Source organism: Triturus cristatus, chromosome 1_2 (genome assembly GCF_964204655.1).
Source record: "Triturus cristatus chromosome 1_2, aTriCri1.1, whole genome shotgun sequence".
Taxonomy (NCBI): Eukaryota; Metazoa; Chordata; class Amphibia; order Caudata; family Salamandridae; genus Triturus; species Triturus cristatus.
The window spans coordinates 353,100,219-353,118,523 of record NC_140580.1 but is presented as its reverse complement, the minus strand read 5'-3'; the positions used below and the strand labels follow the sequence as shown (position 1 = coordinate 353,118,523).

General features: G+C 45.7%; 1 protein-coding gene across 1 annotated transcript; it reads left to right on the top strand.

Annotated features, from left to right (window-relative positions):
- Positions 1-8,312: 8,312 nt before the first annotated feature.
- On the top strand, positions 8,313-11,509 carry LOC146867324 (transcription factor HES-5-like). Its single transcript, XM_085614923.1, has 3 exons — positions 8,313-8,438; positions 8,711-8,891; positions 9,231-11,509. Exons 1-3 carry the CDS (start codon positions 8,376-8,378, stop codon positions 9,449-9,451), a joined length of 465 nt encoding a protein of 154 aa, XP_085471049.1. The 5' UTR covers positions 8,313-8,375; the 3' UTR covers positions 9,452-11,509.
- The last annotated feature ends 6,796 nt before the right edge of the window (positions 11,510-18,305 follow it).

Below are 18,305 nucleotides of genomic sequence, written 5' to 3'. Positions count from 1 at the left end.
AAGGCACAGGCTAGTGTGAATAACTGAAGTGGAGGGCTCACTTGTAGGAGGATACTGCCTGTTACAGAGATGGCACTAGAGAAGTATTCATTTTGACCTGCAGCCGGGGTCTGCACCAGCTCATATTCACATCAAGTCCTAGATATGCGTTGAGTTGAATGCACTGGGATTTTCTCTGCTTCCCCTCGCCTACCTATGCACACACATAAATACAGGCTTAACAAACATATTAGGCAAAATGCTACAATGCCCCAGAGATAACACCTTTTTGTACTCATCCGCTGTCCTGTGCCAGACCTGATGCTACTTTTGGTGGGTGTGGCAAGATGGCAACTTTTTAAAGCTTTAATGTTCTATTTAAAATACAGCCGTATTGTTTTTTCTTTGCAATATTATACATAATTGCCATTTTATAGGGTCACAAGGAAAAGGTTAACATTTTATGAAAATAAATAGGAGAACAAGACCAAAATGAAGGTTGAGTGCCTAATATTTCAGTTTTAGCTCCTTTGGGAGCTGCCAATTGGATGACTGTGGTAGAGTTGCTCTCTATGCCATCTGTGCACGAGCACCACAAGCCGGTTATTTATTTTTTACAAGCATCTCACTACTCAGGGCCTGCCAAGCACAAACTAAAATGTGGGCTACAGCTGAGTAGGAGTTGGGATGCTATGGCTCTGAGAACCTACACCAGCAAGTTCACGCAGCACGAGCACGACAGCTCCCATTCTGAACGTGCAAAGAGATTCCCAAACTAAGTTGTGAATAAGTAAGACACAGGGAGAAGAAGATGGGGTTCAACAAGTCCATTTCACACACCTCATAAACCGGGTTCAAGCAGTTGTTCGGGCCATTGTCTTTTTGAAATCCTGCTCCATGTTTCCCGGAAGCTGTGGGCCAGTGTAGGAGGAGACGGAGGGCTTTCAGAGTGTTTTTCTTGCTTAGATAGCCGATCAGATCGTTCCCGGGGGTGAGCTGAAGGGCCGAGTGCAACTAACCATGCACTACTGCTTCTGTCACATGTAAAGCGTGCAGGCTGCAACAATGTGCTGGTGTGGCCGGGAGGGAGAGGCTGGCACCATTGGCTTAGTGCAGACTGTCACCATGGGCTTCTGATTTTGATATTTGGGGCCGGTTTTGCTCCAAAAAATTGCTCCCAAGCAACAAAACCAGCCCCCTGTGGAAAAAAAGGTCCCCAACCTTCCAGCTTCTTGCGGAATCACACGGTATCACCAGCCTGGCCCTTGCTAAAACCCTGGTTGCTGGTGACAAGCAGGCAGGCTTAGCTTAGGAGACAGTTGTGCAAAGCATTTAAAAACATCAATACGTTAGTAAGTATGACACAACACAAAATAAAAATCCGACACTAATTTATAAACATAGGAAATATTTGCAAATTTAAAATGACACCAAACCGACAAAAAGCCAATGCAGGGAACCGGAGATATGATTTTTTAAAGAATAAACACTTTACAGTGCTTAAGAACCAATAGCCCCAAATTGAGACATCTGGTCGCGCTTGACCGGGACAAAGTTCAAGTTTGAGGTTGACTGTGATGGAGCATTGGCTAGATTAACTAAGTAGGAGGACTCTGTTAAAAGGTTACTTTCGCACTTAGAAACTTTTCTGGAGGATTTTCTCTCGAAGTCGATCAGGCCTCACTAGGCTGGATTCGCAGCATCTTTGCCGGCTTAGTTCTGCGGGAGCCCCCGGTCAGCTCCTTGACGTTTTGAGCTACGGAGCTTTCAGCAGGATGAACCATAAATTCAGGCCAAGTCGCGGTGCGAGGTAGTCGGCTAACTCTCGCCATAGGGTCAGTCACTTATGGAGCTTTTTCCAAAAGTTGCTCCAAAATTTCAGGAACTTCATCCTGAAATTCCTCTTGTGGGCTCAACGTGTCAAAAACACTAATCCAAGGTTCCAGACTCTCTGGGTGGCTCCTTGGAAGTTGAAACTACAGTTTCCAACATGCACCTGGCCAAATCCTTTAAATCCAGCTGAAGTTGCTCAGTTGGCTTCCTCTTGCCCTGCTAAAGATGATGCAGGTGAAGCTCATTTAACCTGTTGCTTACAGTGAGTACACTCTTTCTCCTTTTGAAGCAAGGCAAAGTCCTTAGAACTGTAGTTCCTTGGTGTGCAGCCGGTATAGTCATTTGGAGTGCAGTCCTCTTAGTGCAGGCCAGGGTTCCAACAGGGCAGTCCTCCTTCTTCTTGTAGTTTCAGACAGTATCTCTGAGTTACTAGGCAGCTTTCACATATTTATCCAGTGTTTTTGGGGCAACAATTAGGGGGTACCCCTGTCAAATGAGGTGCAGGGCACCACCCAAAAGCATGACCTCTTCCTCTAAAGTGTGGTATACTGTTGTCCCACTAAGCACTGCACTTTCAAATTCAAAATGGAGTGTTTTTCACCATGGAGTGAAGACATGGCTAAGCCAACCTACTAGTGTGGCTCATGTATCTTAACACTCCCCCTTCCAGACCTTCTGCCAATTCTATTCCTGATGGCCCCATCTGGCTGGGGGGTACAGGACGAGGGGGTAGGCTTGGCTTCCATTCTTAATGCCCTACTCTTTTTGAAGATCAGTTTGACTAGTCAGCCCACTTCCTGGCCTGTTCTCTGCACCTGCAGAGCTCCCCCATCAGATAAGCTCTGTCTCTATGCAGGTCGCTTATGACCTCATCAAAGCAGTTTGGCTAAGCCTGTTATGGGTTGGCCAATCAGGAGAGGCTACTATAAAGCTGGATTTTGGCTTAGAGAAAATAAAGTTTCATAACCTCTTTTCTGTACTAGTTATGATAAATTAAATCATGGTAAGTTGTTGGATTTATCATTACTAAAAATGTATGTCCTTGAAATATGGCTTTACCTCCCTTCTATCAGTTACACTTTATTAAAGTATTCCCATGTTAGCCTACGGAGCTAAAAGGCTACATTGGGAAAAATGAAATTGGTTGTTTATTTCTTCACCAGGGCATATAAAACATCTTTTAAAATGTCCCTGATTGTTTTTACAAGGCACGCTACCCTGGGGACACCTAGGGTAGACCTCAGGGGTGACTTACATGTCAAAATGTTGTTGTTTTATACTTTGGTAGTACCTTTAAATCCAAAGTTGAATGTTCATATAATTTCAGCTTTAAGCAGCTTGCAAAGAAGGGCTGACTTTTAAAAATAAAAAGCAAAAACAACAGATGATGGACAGAATGCTGAACAATGCAAACATTCACTCTCAGTCAACAGATCTTGGCTTAATCCATCATTGTTTTGCCCCAGTTTGGACCCAGCCTTATGCAAATCAGTCTTGAACCTGCTCCTCATGGGAACAGTCCAGCCCGAACTGCCAAGCCAGGTCCTCTCTGGAGCAGAAACAAGCATCCTGACACCGGTTTCAGGGTATCACCAATCATCAGCTAGGCTAGCTTGAATCAAGTGGAGAAGTTAGCACTGGACCCATGTCTGGGCATACCCTTACCACTTAGGTTGAAAAAAGCAAAAAGAACAGATAATGGACGGAATGCTGAACAATGCAAACATTCACCCCAGTCAAATGGTCTGGGTTTAATCCGGCGTGACTTTTAAAAATGACAGCAGGCTACACAGCAGTGCACACTTGAGTGCTGGAGATCTGCTGGGCCTCTAAATATACATGCCCTATCATACACTAGAGACTCACAGGTAGGTAGTAAGTGCCAATTGCAATTATACCTAATTACCATATACCTTTTTAATCCGAGCACTGGGCCAGGTTAGCAGAGCCCAAAGCGCAGTCAGAGTCAGTTACCACCAGTAGCAGTCAAATATGGGGGTAATCATGGCAAAAAGGGTGACTTTCTCACATTTCCTTAGGTGCCTGCTGAGATGGGGCTGAAAAGCCACAGCTAGCCACCTTATAAAAAAAACATGCATTCTGCTGGATGAAACAGGACGTCGCCTAGGTCACATTTTGAGGTGTTTAGTGTTGCAGGCGCAAGGCCCAGTCACACAAGTGTGCTACCATTTTTATGAGGAGACATGTGGGAATACTGCATAGTAGAACATTTTCTATTACCAATTGAATATCTCTATGATTGTACCTTTCAAAAGTAGACAAGTGTGTATCCCAGAAGACATTTCACAAATGCCCTCTAAAACACAAGCCAGTATGGGTATCGATAAACTCAGAGATGTGCAAACAAACACTCCTCCTAAACTCAGCATCTGGTGTACATTTGAGAAATATTGAGTTTTTCTTCAGAACCTTTTTCTATGTGTTACAATGTTGCCATATGAATTACTGTATAGTCGATCCACAATGAACAAGCATTGGCAAAGCCAATAGGTCTCGCTTTTGGGACCTTAAAAGTATTTAGTTATGCAGCACAATATCCTATAACTGTTGCAGGTGGGTGGCCATGCAATGGGGAGCCAGAGTAGATGTCAGAGCATGGGGTGCGCTGAAAGGGGCCATCAGGCCCCGGCTCTGGTGTAGATAGGAGAGATTCCGGTGAGGGCCGGTAGAGACGAGATTGGAGCAATGGGCCCCTCTTCTGGGACTGCTTTGGAGTCTGTTTTTGAGTCTGCCGAGAACTGGTGAGGGTTGTCGTGCTGCGGACTGTGTTTGAGACCACCCACAGCCAGCCTGAATAGAGCGAGTCTGAAAGCCCCAGAAGGCCTGAGTGTTGAGGGGGTCTGATGGGTGGCTGAGTTTGGCCTTTGCCCCCTGTCTGTATGACTACTGTAGTTGTGGTAAAAGCTAGAGCAGGATGGAGTCCCTCCTGTCGCGGTGCTGAGACTGGAGGCTCTGGCTGCTCTAAACTGCGATCGCGCGCCGTGAGGCAGAAATGTACGGTGCTAGGTCGGCTCGATGTTCTGTCTGCTGTGCAGTCTGGAGTTGGTTGCATCGGGGTGTTCCCTATGCTATGCCAACATTGAAAGCGGTAAAGGTCCCCGAGTGAAGACCGATTAATGCTCCCGGGAACACACACCTTGAAGGAATTTTCTAATTTGACCCCATTGTACTTACAAAATTACGAGACAGCAATTGTGCTTTTTACTACGATGCAAATCACCACTCTTGTCATTTCTCCCACTGTTCAGGAATTATGACACTAATTTTAATTCAAAGAGCCAAGAAAACGGAGAGCGCTACCATGAGTCACAGCAATCATGAAAAACACAATTAAATTAGCACACTGACCAAAGTTTACATAATGTGCTCAGGAGCCGACATTTAAATGTTAAGGTGAAGCCCGTGAATTTGCACGGGGAACAAATTCGCATTGTAACTACTGCACTGGAAAAAGAACTGCACGTTTAATGAGACAGGATCTGTTTATGAAAAACAAAGGCGTCATGATAAAGATTCGAACACACAAGGTGTGGTGAACTCTGAACTTAGATCTACATTGTGAGAAAGGGAATCAACGTCAGGAAAGGGGAAAGAAGAAGAGAAGAAGCAAAAAGATGCGTGCGAAATAAATACTGGGACGCGGTACTATGAATACACCCTAGTCATCAAAGAAAGAAAACTCACGGGCAAAAAGTATGGAAAACAGGTCAAGAAACACGCAAGGGGACACAGATTGAGAACAGGCAGTTTAAAGAGAAGGAAAACAAGACAAGCAGGAAGTGGGATAAGGGAGGGGGTGGCAAATGGCGTGTACATTTCGCGGGCGCTTTGATGTTCGCAGTGGCCGCGCGGCTCACTGAGAACATCAAAGCGCCCACAAAATGTACCCACAGGCTGCCAAATGGTGTGCGCGCCCGGCGCACATGCACTGTGTGAAAGTGATCGCGATCAGACATCAAAGCGGCCCACGCGGCCCGCGAAAGTGAAAGCAAACGGTGTGCAGGCTGCCAAATGGTGCGCGCGCCCGGCGCATATGCACTGTATTTGGAGGCCTGAAAGCACTCGTTTGCACTTCCAGATCCCCCATTTACAAAAGCTCTCGCGAGAGCAGCGCTAAAGTGCTGTCTCAGGCGAGACCTAAAAACCATTGTATGGTGCAGCTCGGCTGTTGCCTCTGAATACCCCAGGTTCTTGGAGAACCCACAAGTCCTATATGTCCCCAAGACTAGAAGGGTCTAGCGGTCACAATGGTATATTGCTTTGAAAAATGTGCCATAGTAAGAAGAAGTTACAAAGGAAAACATAGGCACAAATTTCTGTTTTTTTAACTCAATTTCAATATTTTTTTATTTTAGCTGTTACTTTTTATAGGAAAACCATGAAGGATCCACACAAATGACCATTTGTTGAATTAACAATTTTGACTAGTTTTCAGAAATATATGGCTTTCCAGGATCCACCATGGGTTTCACGCTCATTTCCACCACAAACCGGAAGGAGGTGGATAGTAGAAAAATGGGCTATCACACAGTAAAATGCTGAAACTGTGTTAAAAAATGTGGTTTTCTAAATCATGTCTGCCTGTTACTGAAAGCTGGGAGGGTGGTGATTTTTGCACCATAAACCTTTTGCTGATGCCATTTCCAGGAAAATAAACAAACTCTTTCCTCTGCAGCACTCCCCCACCCCCCAAGAAACAACATTTTGCATATTCTGACAAATTTCTCAGTCCCTTCCATGGAAATCCCCAAAGCCTGAGTACCTTTAGAATCCCCAGGATGATGGGAAAATGGGGCAAATTTGGTGTGCATGCCTTATGTGGAAAAAAAGTTATGGAGCCCTAAGAGTGAACTACCCCAAATAGACAAAAAAAGACTCGGCACTGGGGGTGTCCAGCAGCTAAGGGGTTAACACCATTTATGTAGAGCTCTATCCTGAGGGGAGTCTTGGCTCTACTCCCACCCACCCTCCGTGTGTGTTGCAGGTAACCACCTCTCTATCCCCCATCCTCTCGAGCTCTGTCAGCAGTCACCTGCAGCAAGAGGCAGGTGAGGTGTGGGGCAGAGGTTGATCCTCTCTCGGCTCCAAGCCCCCGCGCCCCCACCACCCGCCCCTCACATGTATCCTGGACCCCTGGTCTGCTGGAGGGCTGTGATTCTGATTCTGGGGCCGGAGACTCTCGGAGGTTCCCACACTGACGCCCATTCATCCCTTTCAGAGGGTACAATAGAAGCGTGTCACAGCAGAGGCCTCCGGCTCCAGGGAATCCGACCCTCCCCTGGGTTAATCTGCAGCCGCCATCTGGGGAGCGGCCTGTGGCAGAGGTGAGGCCTCAATGGCTGGTCCTGACCGGACCCGAGAACTGGGACAGGATATTACTACCGGAGGGGCTGGCACTAGGGCTATTTAATGTCACACTGGGGTATAAGCAACCACAAAAACCCCCAGGGCTCCAAAATTTAAAAAACAGGAATTTAAAAAACACACTTCCATGGTTCAGTCTTCAGATACTTTAGCAAAGTGACGACTGGTGCGGAAAATCTCTAAATCCCAAATAAGAAATGGAAACATTACACAAAAAGGTGTTTGTTTACACGTTTGGATCACACCTGGGGTGCACGTGAGGCTTTGTAGCAAAATAACCAAGGCACGTGGGGAGGGGAACCCAGTCGGTAGACCAACAAAATATGAATCTCATTATTTCACAAACAATGTAAGAGGTGACTGCCATGGACCAGACAATGAGCTGCTACACCACATCCCCGAAAAATACACCACATCAATGCAGTGCTTTACCTGCCTGTCTGAATCTAGTGCTGCGGCAAGTGCGGGCGCTTTCAGCACTGGACAGCTCCAAGCAGGTGCCGGTGCAATGCGGGTGTTACCCACGTCATTGGCTGACGCATGGTTTACTTTACCTCACGCTCAGAATGCGCTGAACATTGAACTTTCCTTAACAGCCACGGGGGGAGTCAAATTCAAGTTTTGAAAGCGGGGTTTCGTTTCCTTTGACTAAACCTGAATGATTGTTGGTAAATATTTTACAAAACAGAAAAGCATTCCCTCTGGTTGCTATAGTGCACATCGATAACATTGAATAGAAATAAACTTTCACTAAACTAAAAAAAAAATGATGGGCATTAATGAGTTCCCTTATGGGACCGCTCTTTCATGCTTTTTCAGCGCTGCGGACACACCCGCCCGTATTTAATGCTATTGACACTGCTTAGCTCCTGGCAGATGTCAGGGCTCATATCACTTTAGTCACTAGTGGGCAGCTCTTTCCCACACGCTGATCCTTTGTGTCCGGGTCCCAGATGTACCGCCCCCTCCCATCTTGTAATGTGCCACACTTCTATTGTACCTACTCCCTGCTGCTCTCTGATTGGCTGCTGAGTGTGGGAACCTCTCTCCATCCCCAGACCCACACATTTCCCTGCAGGCGGAGGGGGATAAATAGGGCAGGAGGGAGAGAGCTCTTCAGATACAGCTCACTGTGGGTTCACTGCAGAGACCCCGCTCTTCACCCCACACCGGGCAAGATGGCGCCTTTCAGGACCGAGAGGAAATATGAAGAGGAGCATGAGGAGAGACACATTAGAAAGGTCAGAGTCTGGACATTAATATTTAAAAAGCATATTTAGTTTTTTCGTATATACAAAAAGTACACGTTTAAAATGAACTTCCAATATATTTTATCAACAGTGGCTGTATTTATTGATCTTTTAATATCACCCTAGTTCTAAATTAACATTATTTAATTGAGCTGTTTATCACACTGAAGTAACTATACGTTTTGCTATTACCTTTTATCGACTTTAGACACCTTTATACGTTTGTTTCAATACAATAACAAATCCATATTTTGTCTCTGCAGCTGAGGAAGCCAGCGGTGGAGAAGCTGAGGAGAGATCGCATCAACAGCAGCATCGAGCAGCTGAGGATGTTACTGCAGAGAGAGTTTGAGGAACATGAACTTCCGCCCAAAGCAGAGAAAGCGGATATCCTGGAAATGGCCGTGACGTACCTGGCCCGGCGCGTGCAGACACCGGCACCAGGTGAGAGGCAGTACTTTGAAGGGTTAAAACTTCATTGTGTGTTCTCTGCAGTTTTGTGTTTGTCTGCGTGTGGGGGTGGCTGGGGTTAGATAGTGCAGAGACGTAACTGGTAATAGTCGCATCGAGATGGTACTCGGGGGAAGCCTATTATGACTTAAATATGTCAATTTCCAGCGCCATTTAACTTAAACCCGTGTTTTAAGAGTATCAGAACTACCTGTAAACTAATTGCAGCAACCAGAGGAAAGCATTCTAGAGAGTTTGAACTGATTTTGTTTATGTGTGTTTACTCCCTGGTGTGTAAATGTACAAATATTAACCCCTCGTCTCTCCCTGCAGCCGCGGCCTCCAGTGAAGGTTACTCCAGGTGCCTCCAGGACTCACTGCACTTCCTCTCCCTCCACGGAGCCCCCACAGAGACCCGGATGAAGCTGCTGCGGGCCCTCCATAGACCTGCGGCTGCAGCAGAGGCGGTGTGTCCTTCTCGGCCTCCGTCCGGTCCCAGCAGCACTAAAGAGCCCGCACAGGACAGCCCCAGAGCCCCGTGGAGACCCTGGTAATGCGGGGGCCGCGGCCTGGACTTTTCTTCGGACTTCTTTCGAGGCCTCGGTCCCCTCTGAGGGAGAATATTCATTCTCGTGTCTGGAGCACCGCCCCCCGCTGTGCAGGGGGAGTTTACTGCACTTCAAGGAGCGGAGTGAAGAGTGACTGTATATCCTCATAGGATGAACAGTATGTGAATATTATATCCTGCTGAGGAGGACAGTACGTGACTGTATATCCTCACATGATGGACAAAGCGAATATTATATGCTCACAGGATGGACATTGAGTGAACATTCATCCCCACAGAAGGGACAGTGTGAATATTACATCCTCATAGGATAGACAGTCTGTATATTATACCCTTGCAGGAGGGACAGTGTGTGAATGTGATATCTTTATGTTATGGCCAATGTGTGACTATTGTATCCTCATAGGATGAAGAGTGTGAGAATGCTATTTCCTCATAAAACAGCGTGTGAGTATTATATCCACACAGCAGGGTGGGCAGTGGATCGATTACATCCTTACAGGATGGACAATGAGTAAAATTATATCCATTTAGGATGGACAGTGCTTGAATGTTTATGCCACACCCTCGATGGACAGTGTGAATATTATATCCATGTAGGATGGACAGTGTATTAATGTATAATCCACACACACGATGGACAGTGTGAATATTATATCCCTGTAGGATGGGCAGTGTATGCATTTTATATCCGCACAGGAGGGGCAGTGCAGCTATTACATCCTTAGAGGATGGACAGTGTGAATTTTATATCCGTTTAGGGTAAGCGCTGGACGAATACTGTGTTGATTTCACAGTATATATTGTATGAACATAGATTTGTTGAGCACTGGATCTAGGTGTAAGCATCTATAATATAATACATTAATGAAGAGAATTAACTGAAGCAATTAATAGGATGTGCCTTCAGTTTCAGAATGTTTTAAACTGTTTGTTTACAAGAAATTCATATGTCATGTAGAGTTCTTGCCTACAATAGGACCTACTTTTGTGAATTTTGATGCATATTTTGGAACACGTTATTTTCATTCCTGAGTTCTAGCGGCGCTCTGGAATTTTCCAATTTTACTTCATTTTAAGAAGTTGATTGACGTACAAATATGTTAATATCCTGAAAGGATGGATATCAGGCACCTGTGATTGTATAGATGAATGTGCCTGTGAGAATAATAGATGTGCTGTAATATGAGGGATTCTGATTAGAGCCTTGTGCACGTGCAGTGTGTGTTTACCTTCTGAGTTTCTATGAAGTTACAAATTACGTAATTATCATTCATTGGCTGAAGTGAGTGATGAGGGGCTCCGGGCCTCCCTTGTATCAATTTTGATATGTAGTATTTTCTAATGAAAATGTGTCATAAAGTGCTGTGTAGACAAAGTGTTTCTGTACTTTCAGAAATTCTGGATTGTCTCTGAAAATTGAATGTGATGTATTTTATACATTCCCCAAGAGGCACATTAAATGCCTTTTAACTATCAGTGATGATATATCTGTATTTTCAATTGGACATTCATGAGTTAAAAGCCCTGCCTTCTGTGAAGGTAAAGTGTGTTTCTCTTCTTTGAGAGGTTTGTGTATTATCCCTGCAAAGTGTATGTGACAATGTGCACACATATTGTGTATTCTCCAAAGTGTAACATTCATTGTTGTTGAATGAAAGGGAGTAACAGTTTTCACTAGTGCCAAGTCTTCATTTTAGAAGCAGTCTTGGCGCTATTTGTGTGAGTTACACAATGCAGTGTTTCTCTTTTATAAAGAGATTCTATGTAGTGAACTCCCAGCCATGGATTTGTATCTCAGTGACTGAGTATGTCCTACTTCCGGGTCTTCTACAATGTTTGTAGGGCTGTGATTATCAGTGGGAACTCATTCAGCTACAGAATGAAACCCAGGATTTAGGTCTTGTGATGAAGACATTCCCTCTATTAGATGTAAGACTGTCTTGTGTTATCCTCTAGTCTCAGCTGTGACATTTCTGTGACATTGTGTATCTGTCACGTGATTCTTCACTGTTGCAACCTATTGACCTGTGAACATGATTAAATAAAGATGCAGATCTGAATAAAATGAAATGTTCTTTGTTTTCCTTTCGGTGGCTGACTTTTGCTCTGAATAAATATGTTTCCCTTGTGGACTGCAAGGGGTGGGGACACTGTCAGCCATTTCTCTTAACCACAATTCGAACTGAAACAGTGACTTTGCAGCTGGCACAGGAACTGTCGAAAGGTGTGCCAATTGTGTTATTTCTGTCGGAATTATAAACAAGAATAAAAAACTAAAGTTTTAGAAAGTAATCACTGGCGTCCAGATTACCATGGGGTCTAAACAGAGCACTCTGTAGTCAATATTTAAAATCTGTACTACTGTGAGGGGCAGAGCTGCCTGGAACATTACACCTGACGGCATGTGCAGGCGTGCTTCTAGGCACTAGAAGGAAAGAGGGAGCCATGTCACGTAAATAGATCTCTATGACAAAATGTGAAATATGGCTTCACTCACTCGGTAGAGAGGGCGGGCTTAGACTTGTAGGTGTATAATGTGATAGAGAGAAAGTGTGTTTCACACAATCTGGGCGGTCTCACACATACCTGCTCCATTCCGTGCTACTCTGAACCCAGCTTTCAAACACCATTACATTCTGGCACCAAAGGAGGAGGGGCAGTGAGGATGATCAGAGCTGCCAGAAGAGTGGGTGGCACAAGACATACAGAGGAGTTTGTCAAAGGCAGTGGGCCCAGCGATATAGTGACGCAGCCATATAGGAATAGGGACATAAAAACAACATTTTACATCCACAAATTCAGAGGAGTTTATTGCAGGTAATACTCACGTTAAAATATAAAGCAGAACCACCATCAATGAAAACATTATTATTAGGATCAGTTAACAAAAGTATTTATTACATAGTACAATCGAAAATGTAATCATTTCCCCAATAAAGTGTCCCATTGTCATGTGTCATTAACTAACCGCTCAACCCACATGCGTTCAAAGAAAAAATACGTTTCCTTTTGTGGTAAGTGATCCGATGCCCTTAGGTATCAATTCCCCTGGCAGATGGTTACAGGCAACCATTCCTGTTCGTCTTGGCTTACCCCTGCCCACCACTCATATTCATCTCCAGAACTGCGTGAACAGAAACTGCCAGCAGTCCCATGCCCGAGTTGCATTACCAGAGCTGTGTGACTACAAAGTGCCAGCAGCCCCGTGGGTGAGGTGCATCATCAGAGTTGTGTGAATATAAAGTGCCGGCAGCCCCGTGGGTGAGGTGCATCACGAGAGCTGTGTCAAGTTAGATGGCTGGCGGCCCTGGGATGCCTGTACTTCATAAGAGCTGTGTGAATACAAAGTGCTGGCAGCCCCATGCCCGAGATGCATCATCAAAGCAATGTGAATACAAAGTGCCGGCAGCCTTGTGCCTGAGGTGCATCATCAGTGCTGAGAGAAAGGAAACTGCAGACAGTCCCATGGGTGAGGTGCATCGTCAGAGCTGTGTGAATACAAAGTGCCGGCAGCCCTGTGCCTGAGGTGCATCACCAGAACTGTGACAATACAAAGTGTTGGCAGCCCCGTGCCCGAGGTGCATCATCAGAGCTGTGTGAATACAATGTGCCGGCAGCCCCGTGGGTGAGGTGCATCGTCAGAGCTGTGTGAATACAAAGTGCCGGCAGCCCCGTGCCTGAGATGCATCACCATCGCTGTGTGAATACAAAGTGCCGGTAGCCCTGCGCCCGAGGTGCATCATCAGACCTGTGTGAATACAAAAGTTGCTGCAGCCCCGTGGGTGAGGTGCATCATCAGAGCTGTGTGAATACAAAGTGCCAGCAGCCTCATGGGTGAGGTGCATCGTCAGAGCTGTGTGAATACAAAGCCCTGGCAGCCCCGTGGGTGAGGTGCATTATCAGAGCTGTGTGAATACAAAGTGTCAGCAGCCCCGTGCCTGAGGAGCATCACCAGCGCTGTGTGAATACAAAGTGCCGGCAGCCCCGTGCCCGAGGTGCATCATTAGAGCTGTGTGTAAAGTGCCGGCACCCCCGTGGGAGAGGTGCATCATCAGAGCTGTGTGAATACAAAGTGCCGGCAGCCCCGTGGGTGAGGTGCATCACCAGAGATATGTGAATACAAAGGGCAGGTAGCCCCATGCCTGAAGTGCATCATCAGAGCTGTGTGAATACAAAGTGCCGGCAGCCCCGTGGGTGAGGTGCATCACCAGCGCTGTGTGAATACAAAGTGCAGGTAGCCCCTTGCCCGATGTGCATCATCAGAGCTGTGTGAATGCAAAGTGCCGGCAGCCCTGTGCTTGGGGTGCATTACAAGAGCTGTGTCAAGGTAGATGGCTGGCGGCCCTGGGCTGCAGGTACTTCATCAGAGCTGTGCAAATGTAGAGTGCTAGCAGCACTATAATGAGGTTTTGAAAGTAGACTTATACCCGGCCTGTGACTGAGGAGCATCATCAGCTGGTGTGAATCTAGAGTGCTGCCAGCCAAGTGACTGAGGAACATCATCAGCTGGTGTGAATCTAGAGTGCTGCCAGCCAAGTGACTGAGGAACATCATCAGCTGGTGTGAATCTAGAGTGCTGCCAGCCAAGTGACTGAGGAACATCATCAGCTGGTGTGAATCTAGAGTGCTGCCAGCCAAGTGACTGAGGAACATCATCAGCTGGTGTGAATCTGCAGTTCTGTCAGCCCAGTGACTGAGGAGCATCATCAGCTGGTGTGAATCTACAGTTCTGTCAGCCCAGTGACTGAGGGGCATCATCAGCTGGTGTGAATCTACAGTTCTGGCAGCCCAGTGACTGAGGAGCATCATCAGAGCTGGTGTAATTGAGTACACTGCTGCAGCACACTGACCGGGCACCCGCAGGGCTGCTGTGGAGATGGAACGGAGGCAGAGTTGGGACTCGGGAGCCTCATCAGAAGAGCTAATAATAATTGGGCTTCAGGGACACAATTAGACCCAAATTTGGGGGGGGGGGGGGTAGCATGTCAACTCTTGGGGGCCAGGCTAACACTTCACGATGGGTCAGAGCCATCATAAGAATGAATTCAAGAAAATAAAGTGCTAAACTGCACATTTTGAAACAAATTGGTCAAATCTTATAGATAACGATACACATATTGTAGTGGATTTGAAAATGTTTATATTCTTCTGAAAAAAGATCTTTAAAAAGGGCAATGAGTGATTTGACCACTAAAAAAGCAGTTTTCATATATTTCAATACAAAACACTTAAGAATCAGTTTTATCCAGGTTATTTAAAGGCATTGGCTCTTTCTGTGCAAGATTTTCTGAAAATGCCTTCTGCAAAATGACAGTTAGTCCACGAAGTATTTTTCATTCAATCCTCAGAAAGATCCCCCTGTTGGACTGTTACCCAAAGGAATATTTTCAGTAATGTTGCAACGTATGCTCATCTGAGGCCACACATGTACAAGTATCAGAAAATTGAGATTAGTGGGTTGAGGCACCTGATTTTAGGATCTGTGAGTGGCCAGTCTCAGGTTTTATTCCTAATGAATTTTCCATTTGCCTGGGATTGAATAAGTGAGTGACAATCAGATGGCAATATTAACCCCGGAAACTGCACTATTCTAAATCACAAGAAAATAGTAGTTGTAGCACTCCACGTTGAGCTGGTCTCATATGAGATGAAGGCGCTACAGCCACCAGGACTAAAGAAAAGGCAAAAGAGGTTGTGCGTTGAAATAACTTTGCAACAAATGGTGTTCTTGCATGCAAAGGATGCAAATGTTCCTTCAAGATTCAAACACATATAATGTGTGACTGATGGGCAATGCTCTTAAATAAAAAGTCCCTCCAACAAAAATCATGCTTGTTCATAGAATATGTTATAATAAAAATAATCATGCTTTTAATTTAGTTCTGAATCCTGCAGCACATTATGGGCCTCGTTAGATATCCGTCAGACTCACGTCCGCCCGACACCGTTGCGGACTCGGGACCAACCTACCTCCAGTCAGCGGTCCAGTCACTGCTATTACAATACGACCACACATGGTGCGGTCACATAATCCTATTTCTCTATGGGAGCTTGTACTGCGGCTGTAAACCATCTGCAGCACAAGCTCCCATAGAGAAATGGGAGTTTCTGTTAATCCCTGCACCGCTTGGCAGGCACCTCACGGGGCCTGCCACGCAGTGCAGGGATTAACAGGGGGATACCATAGGTGCCCCCTTGCACCCCTTCCAGTGGCTGCAGGGAGAAGGGGGCCTTGCTAGGGGACCCCAAAATCACTTTCTGACAGGCTTTTAATGTTGGAAAGCTCAACATGGAAAGCCTGTGGGAAACTGACATCACAAACCCGACTGCGGAAACACCGTCTTGAAGGGATTACATGCCAGTTACGACAGGCCGACGGGCTCCTTGAGCCTGTCGGAAGCTTGCCGGAATGACCGGCTGGTTTCACTTCAGACCGCCGTCATTGTAATACAGTGGTCAATAGTGAAACCTATGTTGTCGGAGCCTTTCCGACCGACATCATAATAGGGCCCTAAGTGTCAAATCCACTAAAGAATCAATGTTGTTTTTAAATCCTGCAGCTGCAAAGTACCCTTTCTGTCCTCAGTCATTACAACTCCCCTATATTTCTGAGCAGGCATTTAAGAGCAGAGTTAGTTACTACCCCTGGGGCACACAAGTTGAGGTATTCTGCCAGGCCAATCTGCACTGTCCTGGGATAGCTGGAGAGATTCACTGCCTCCATCTGGAGATCACTGAAGCTGGTTACTGGTGATATCTTCAAACTTCCTAGTTCCTGCAGATGTCTCCTTCAAAATGCAGATGACTCACACACAGCAATGATTTGAGACTTCGGTGCTTCTTCACGGGTATACTTTCAAGTTTGCGGTTTTCATGCATGATTTTAAAGTATGTAAAAACAGAATTGTCTTGGTATGAGAATAGCAAAGCCAGAATATTGACGGGTCACAACATTGTGATCAGAATATCAAGAGACAAAATATTGAAAGGTACGTTTGTATAGATTTTTTGTATGTAACTCCATATAAATGTACGTTGGTGATATATGTGTAGATATTTCCCACCTACCTTGACTCCCATGGGTGTCTAGTTTTCAGAAATGTCTGGGTTTCATATGTTTCCATAGATGGCTGCCGAGCCTGGGACCAAAAACACATGAGCACCCCTTGCATAACCAGGTTGTTTTGTGATAGATAATTTTGTTGTCTCCACAATACGTTTTGGGCCCTTCCCTGTTTTGGCCACTTGGCCCACTCACACAAGTGAGGCACCATTTTTCTAAGGAGACTTGGGGGAATGCTGGGTGGTAGGAATGTTTTGGCACCCTGTAGATTCCAGGACTTTTACTCACAGAAATGGAAGGAAAATATGTTTTTTTAGGCAAAGTTTGAGCTTTGCAGGGTATTCTGGGTAAAATACCTGGCGAGAGCCACTCAAGTCACCCCACCGAGGACTCCCCTGGGGGTCTAGTTTACAAAAATGTGCTGGTTTTGTACGTTTCCCCAGGTGCCGGAGGAGCTAAGGTCCAAAATCCCCAGCTACCCACATTGCAAAAAGCTCATCATTTTTCAATGGAAAAATGTGATGTGTCTACACTGCATTGACACCCTTTCATGTCACGGGCACTTGGCCTACCGAAACATGTAAGGCATCATGTTTTTAAGAGACTTGGGAAAAACCTGGGTGGTAGTAAATTTGCGGCTGCTTGCAGGTTCCAGGACTTTTCCTCACAGATTTAAATAGAAGGAAATGTGTTTTTTAGACAAGGTGTGAGCTTTGCAGGGGATTCTGGGTTAAAAAAAACCAGATGAGAGCCATGCAAGTCACCTCACCCTGGAATCCCCTGGATGTCTAGTTTTCAAACATGTGCTAGTTTTTGTGGGTTTCTCTAGGTGTCGGTTAAGCTGGGGCCCAAAATCCACAGCTACCCACATTGCAAAAAAAAACACATTGTTTTCAGGGGGAAAATGTGATGCCTCTAAGTTGCAAGTTCCTTTTGTTTCACGGGGACTCGGCCTACCCACACACATGAGGCGCCATTTTCATCTGGAGACTTCAGGGAATGCTGGGTGGTAGGACATTTGTGGCTACCTGCTGATTCCAGGACTTTTCCTCACAGAAATACAAGGGAATGTGTTTTTTGTGGGCAAAGTTTGAGCTTTGCATGGGATTCTGTGGAACAAAACCTAGTGAAAGCCATGCAAGTCACCCCACCCTGGACTCCCCCAGGTGTCTAGTTTTCAAAGATGTGCTGGTTTGGTAGGATTCTTGTTGGAAGCTTGATTATTAGTAGTGGTAAGAATGCACCTACCACTAGCAATAAGGCCACCAACTCAATATAAGCAGGGCCGGACTGGGAACCCAAAGCAGCCCTGGCAAATTCAGTCAGACGAGCTCCCATACAGTGCATAGCAAGCGAGCCTGACCACTGCTAAGGGTCGTTTAGGGGAGTTCTCCCCCCAAGAAACGTTTGGAGAAAGACAGACCAAAACAGTGCATTTTACAACACATTTTTCATTACATATATAATTGTAGTAACGTTTAAGGTTTTTATGCAGTTGAACGAAGACACTTTAGTCAATCCGGGTTTTTCAGAAAACAGCATTTTTCAGGCAACGACTTTTAATCTCCTACTTACATTGCTTAAATATAGAATTTCCAATCCAAATCAGCTTATGAAGTTATAATGTCACAAATTGCCATGGCCCCTGGCAGCTATGATCAATGATGGAAGGGGTCACAGCTGAGTGTGAATACGAGCAGACTAGCACATGCACAACAGGAAACAAAAGGCACAGGCTAGTGTGAATAACTGAAGTGGAGGGCTCACTTGTTGG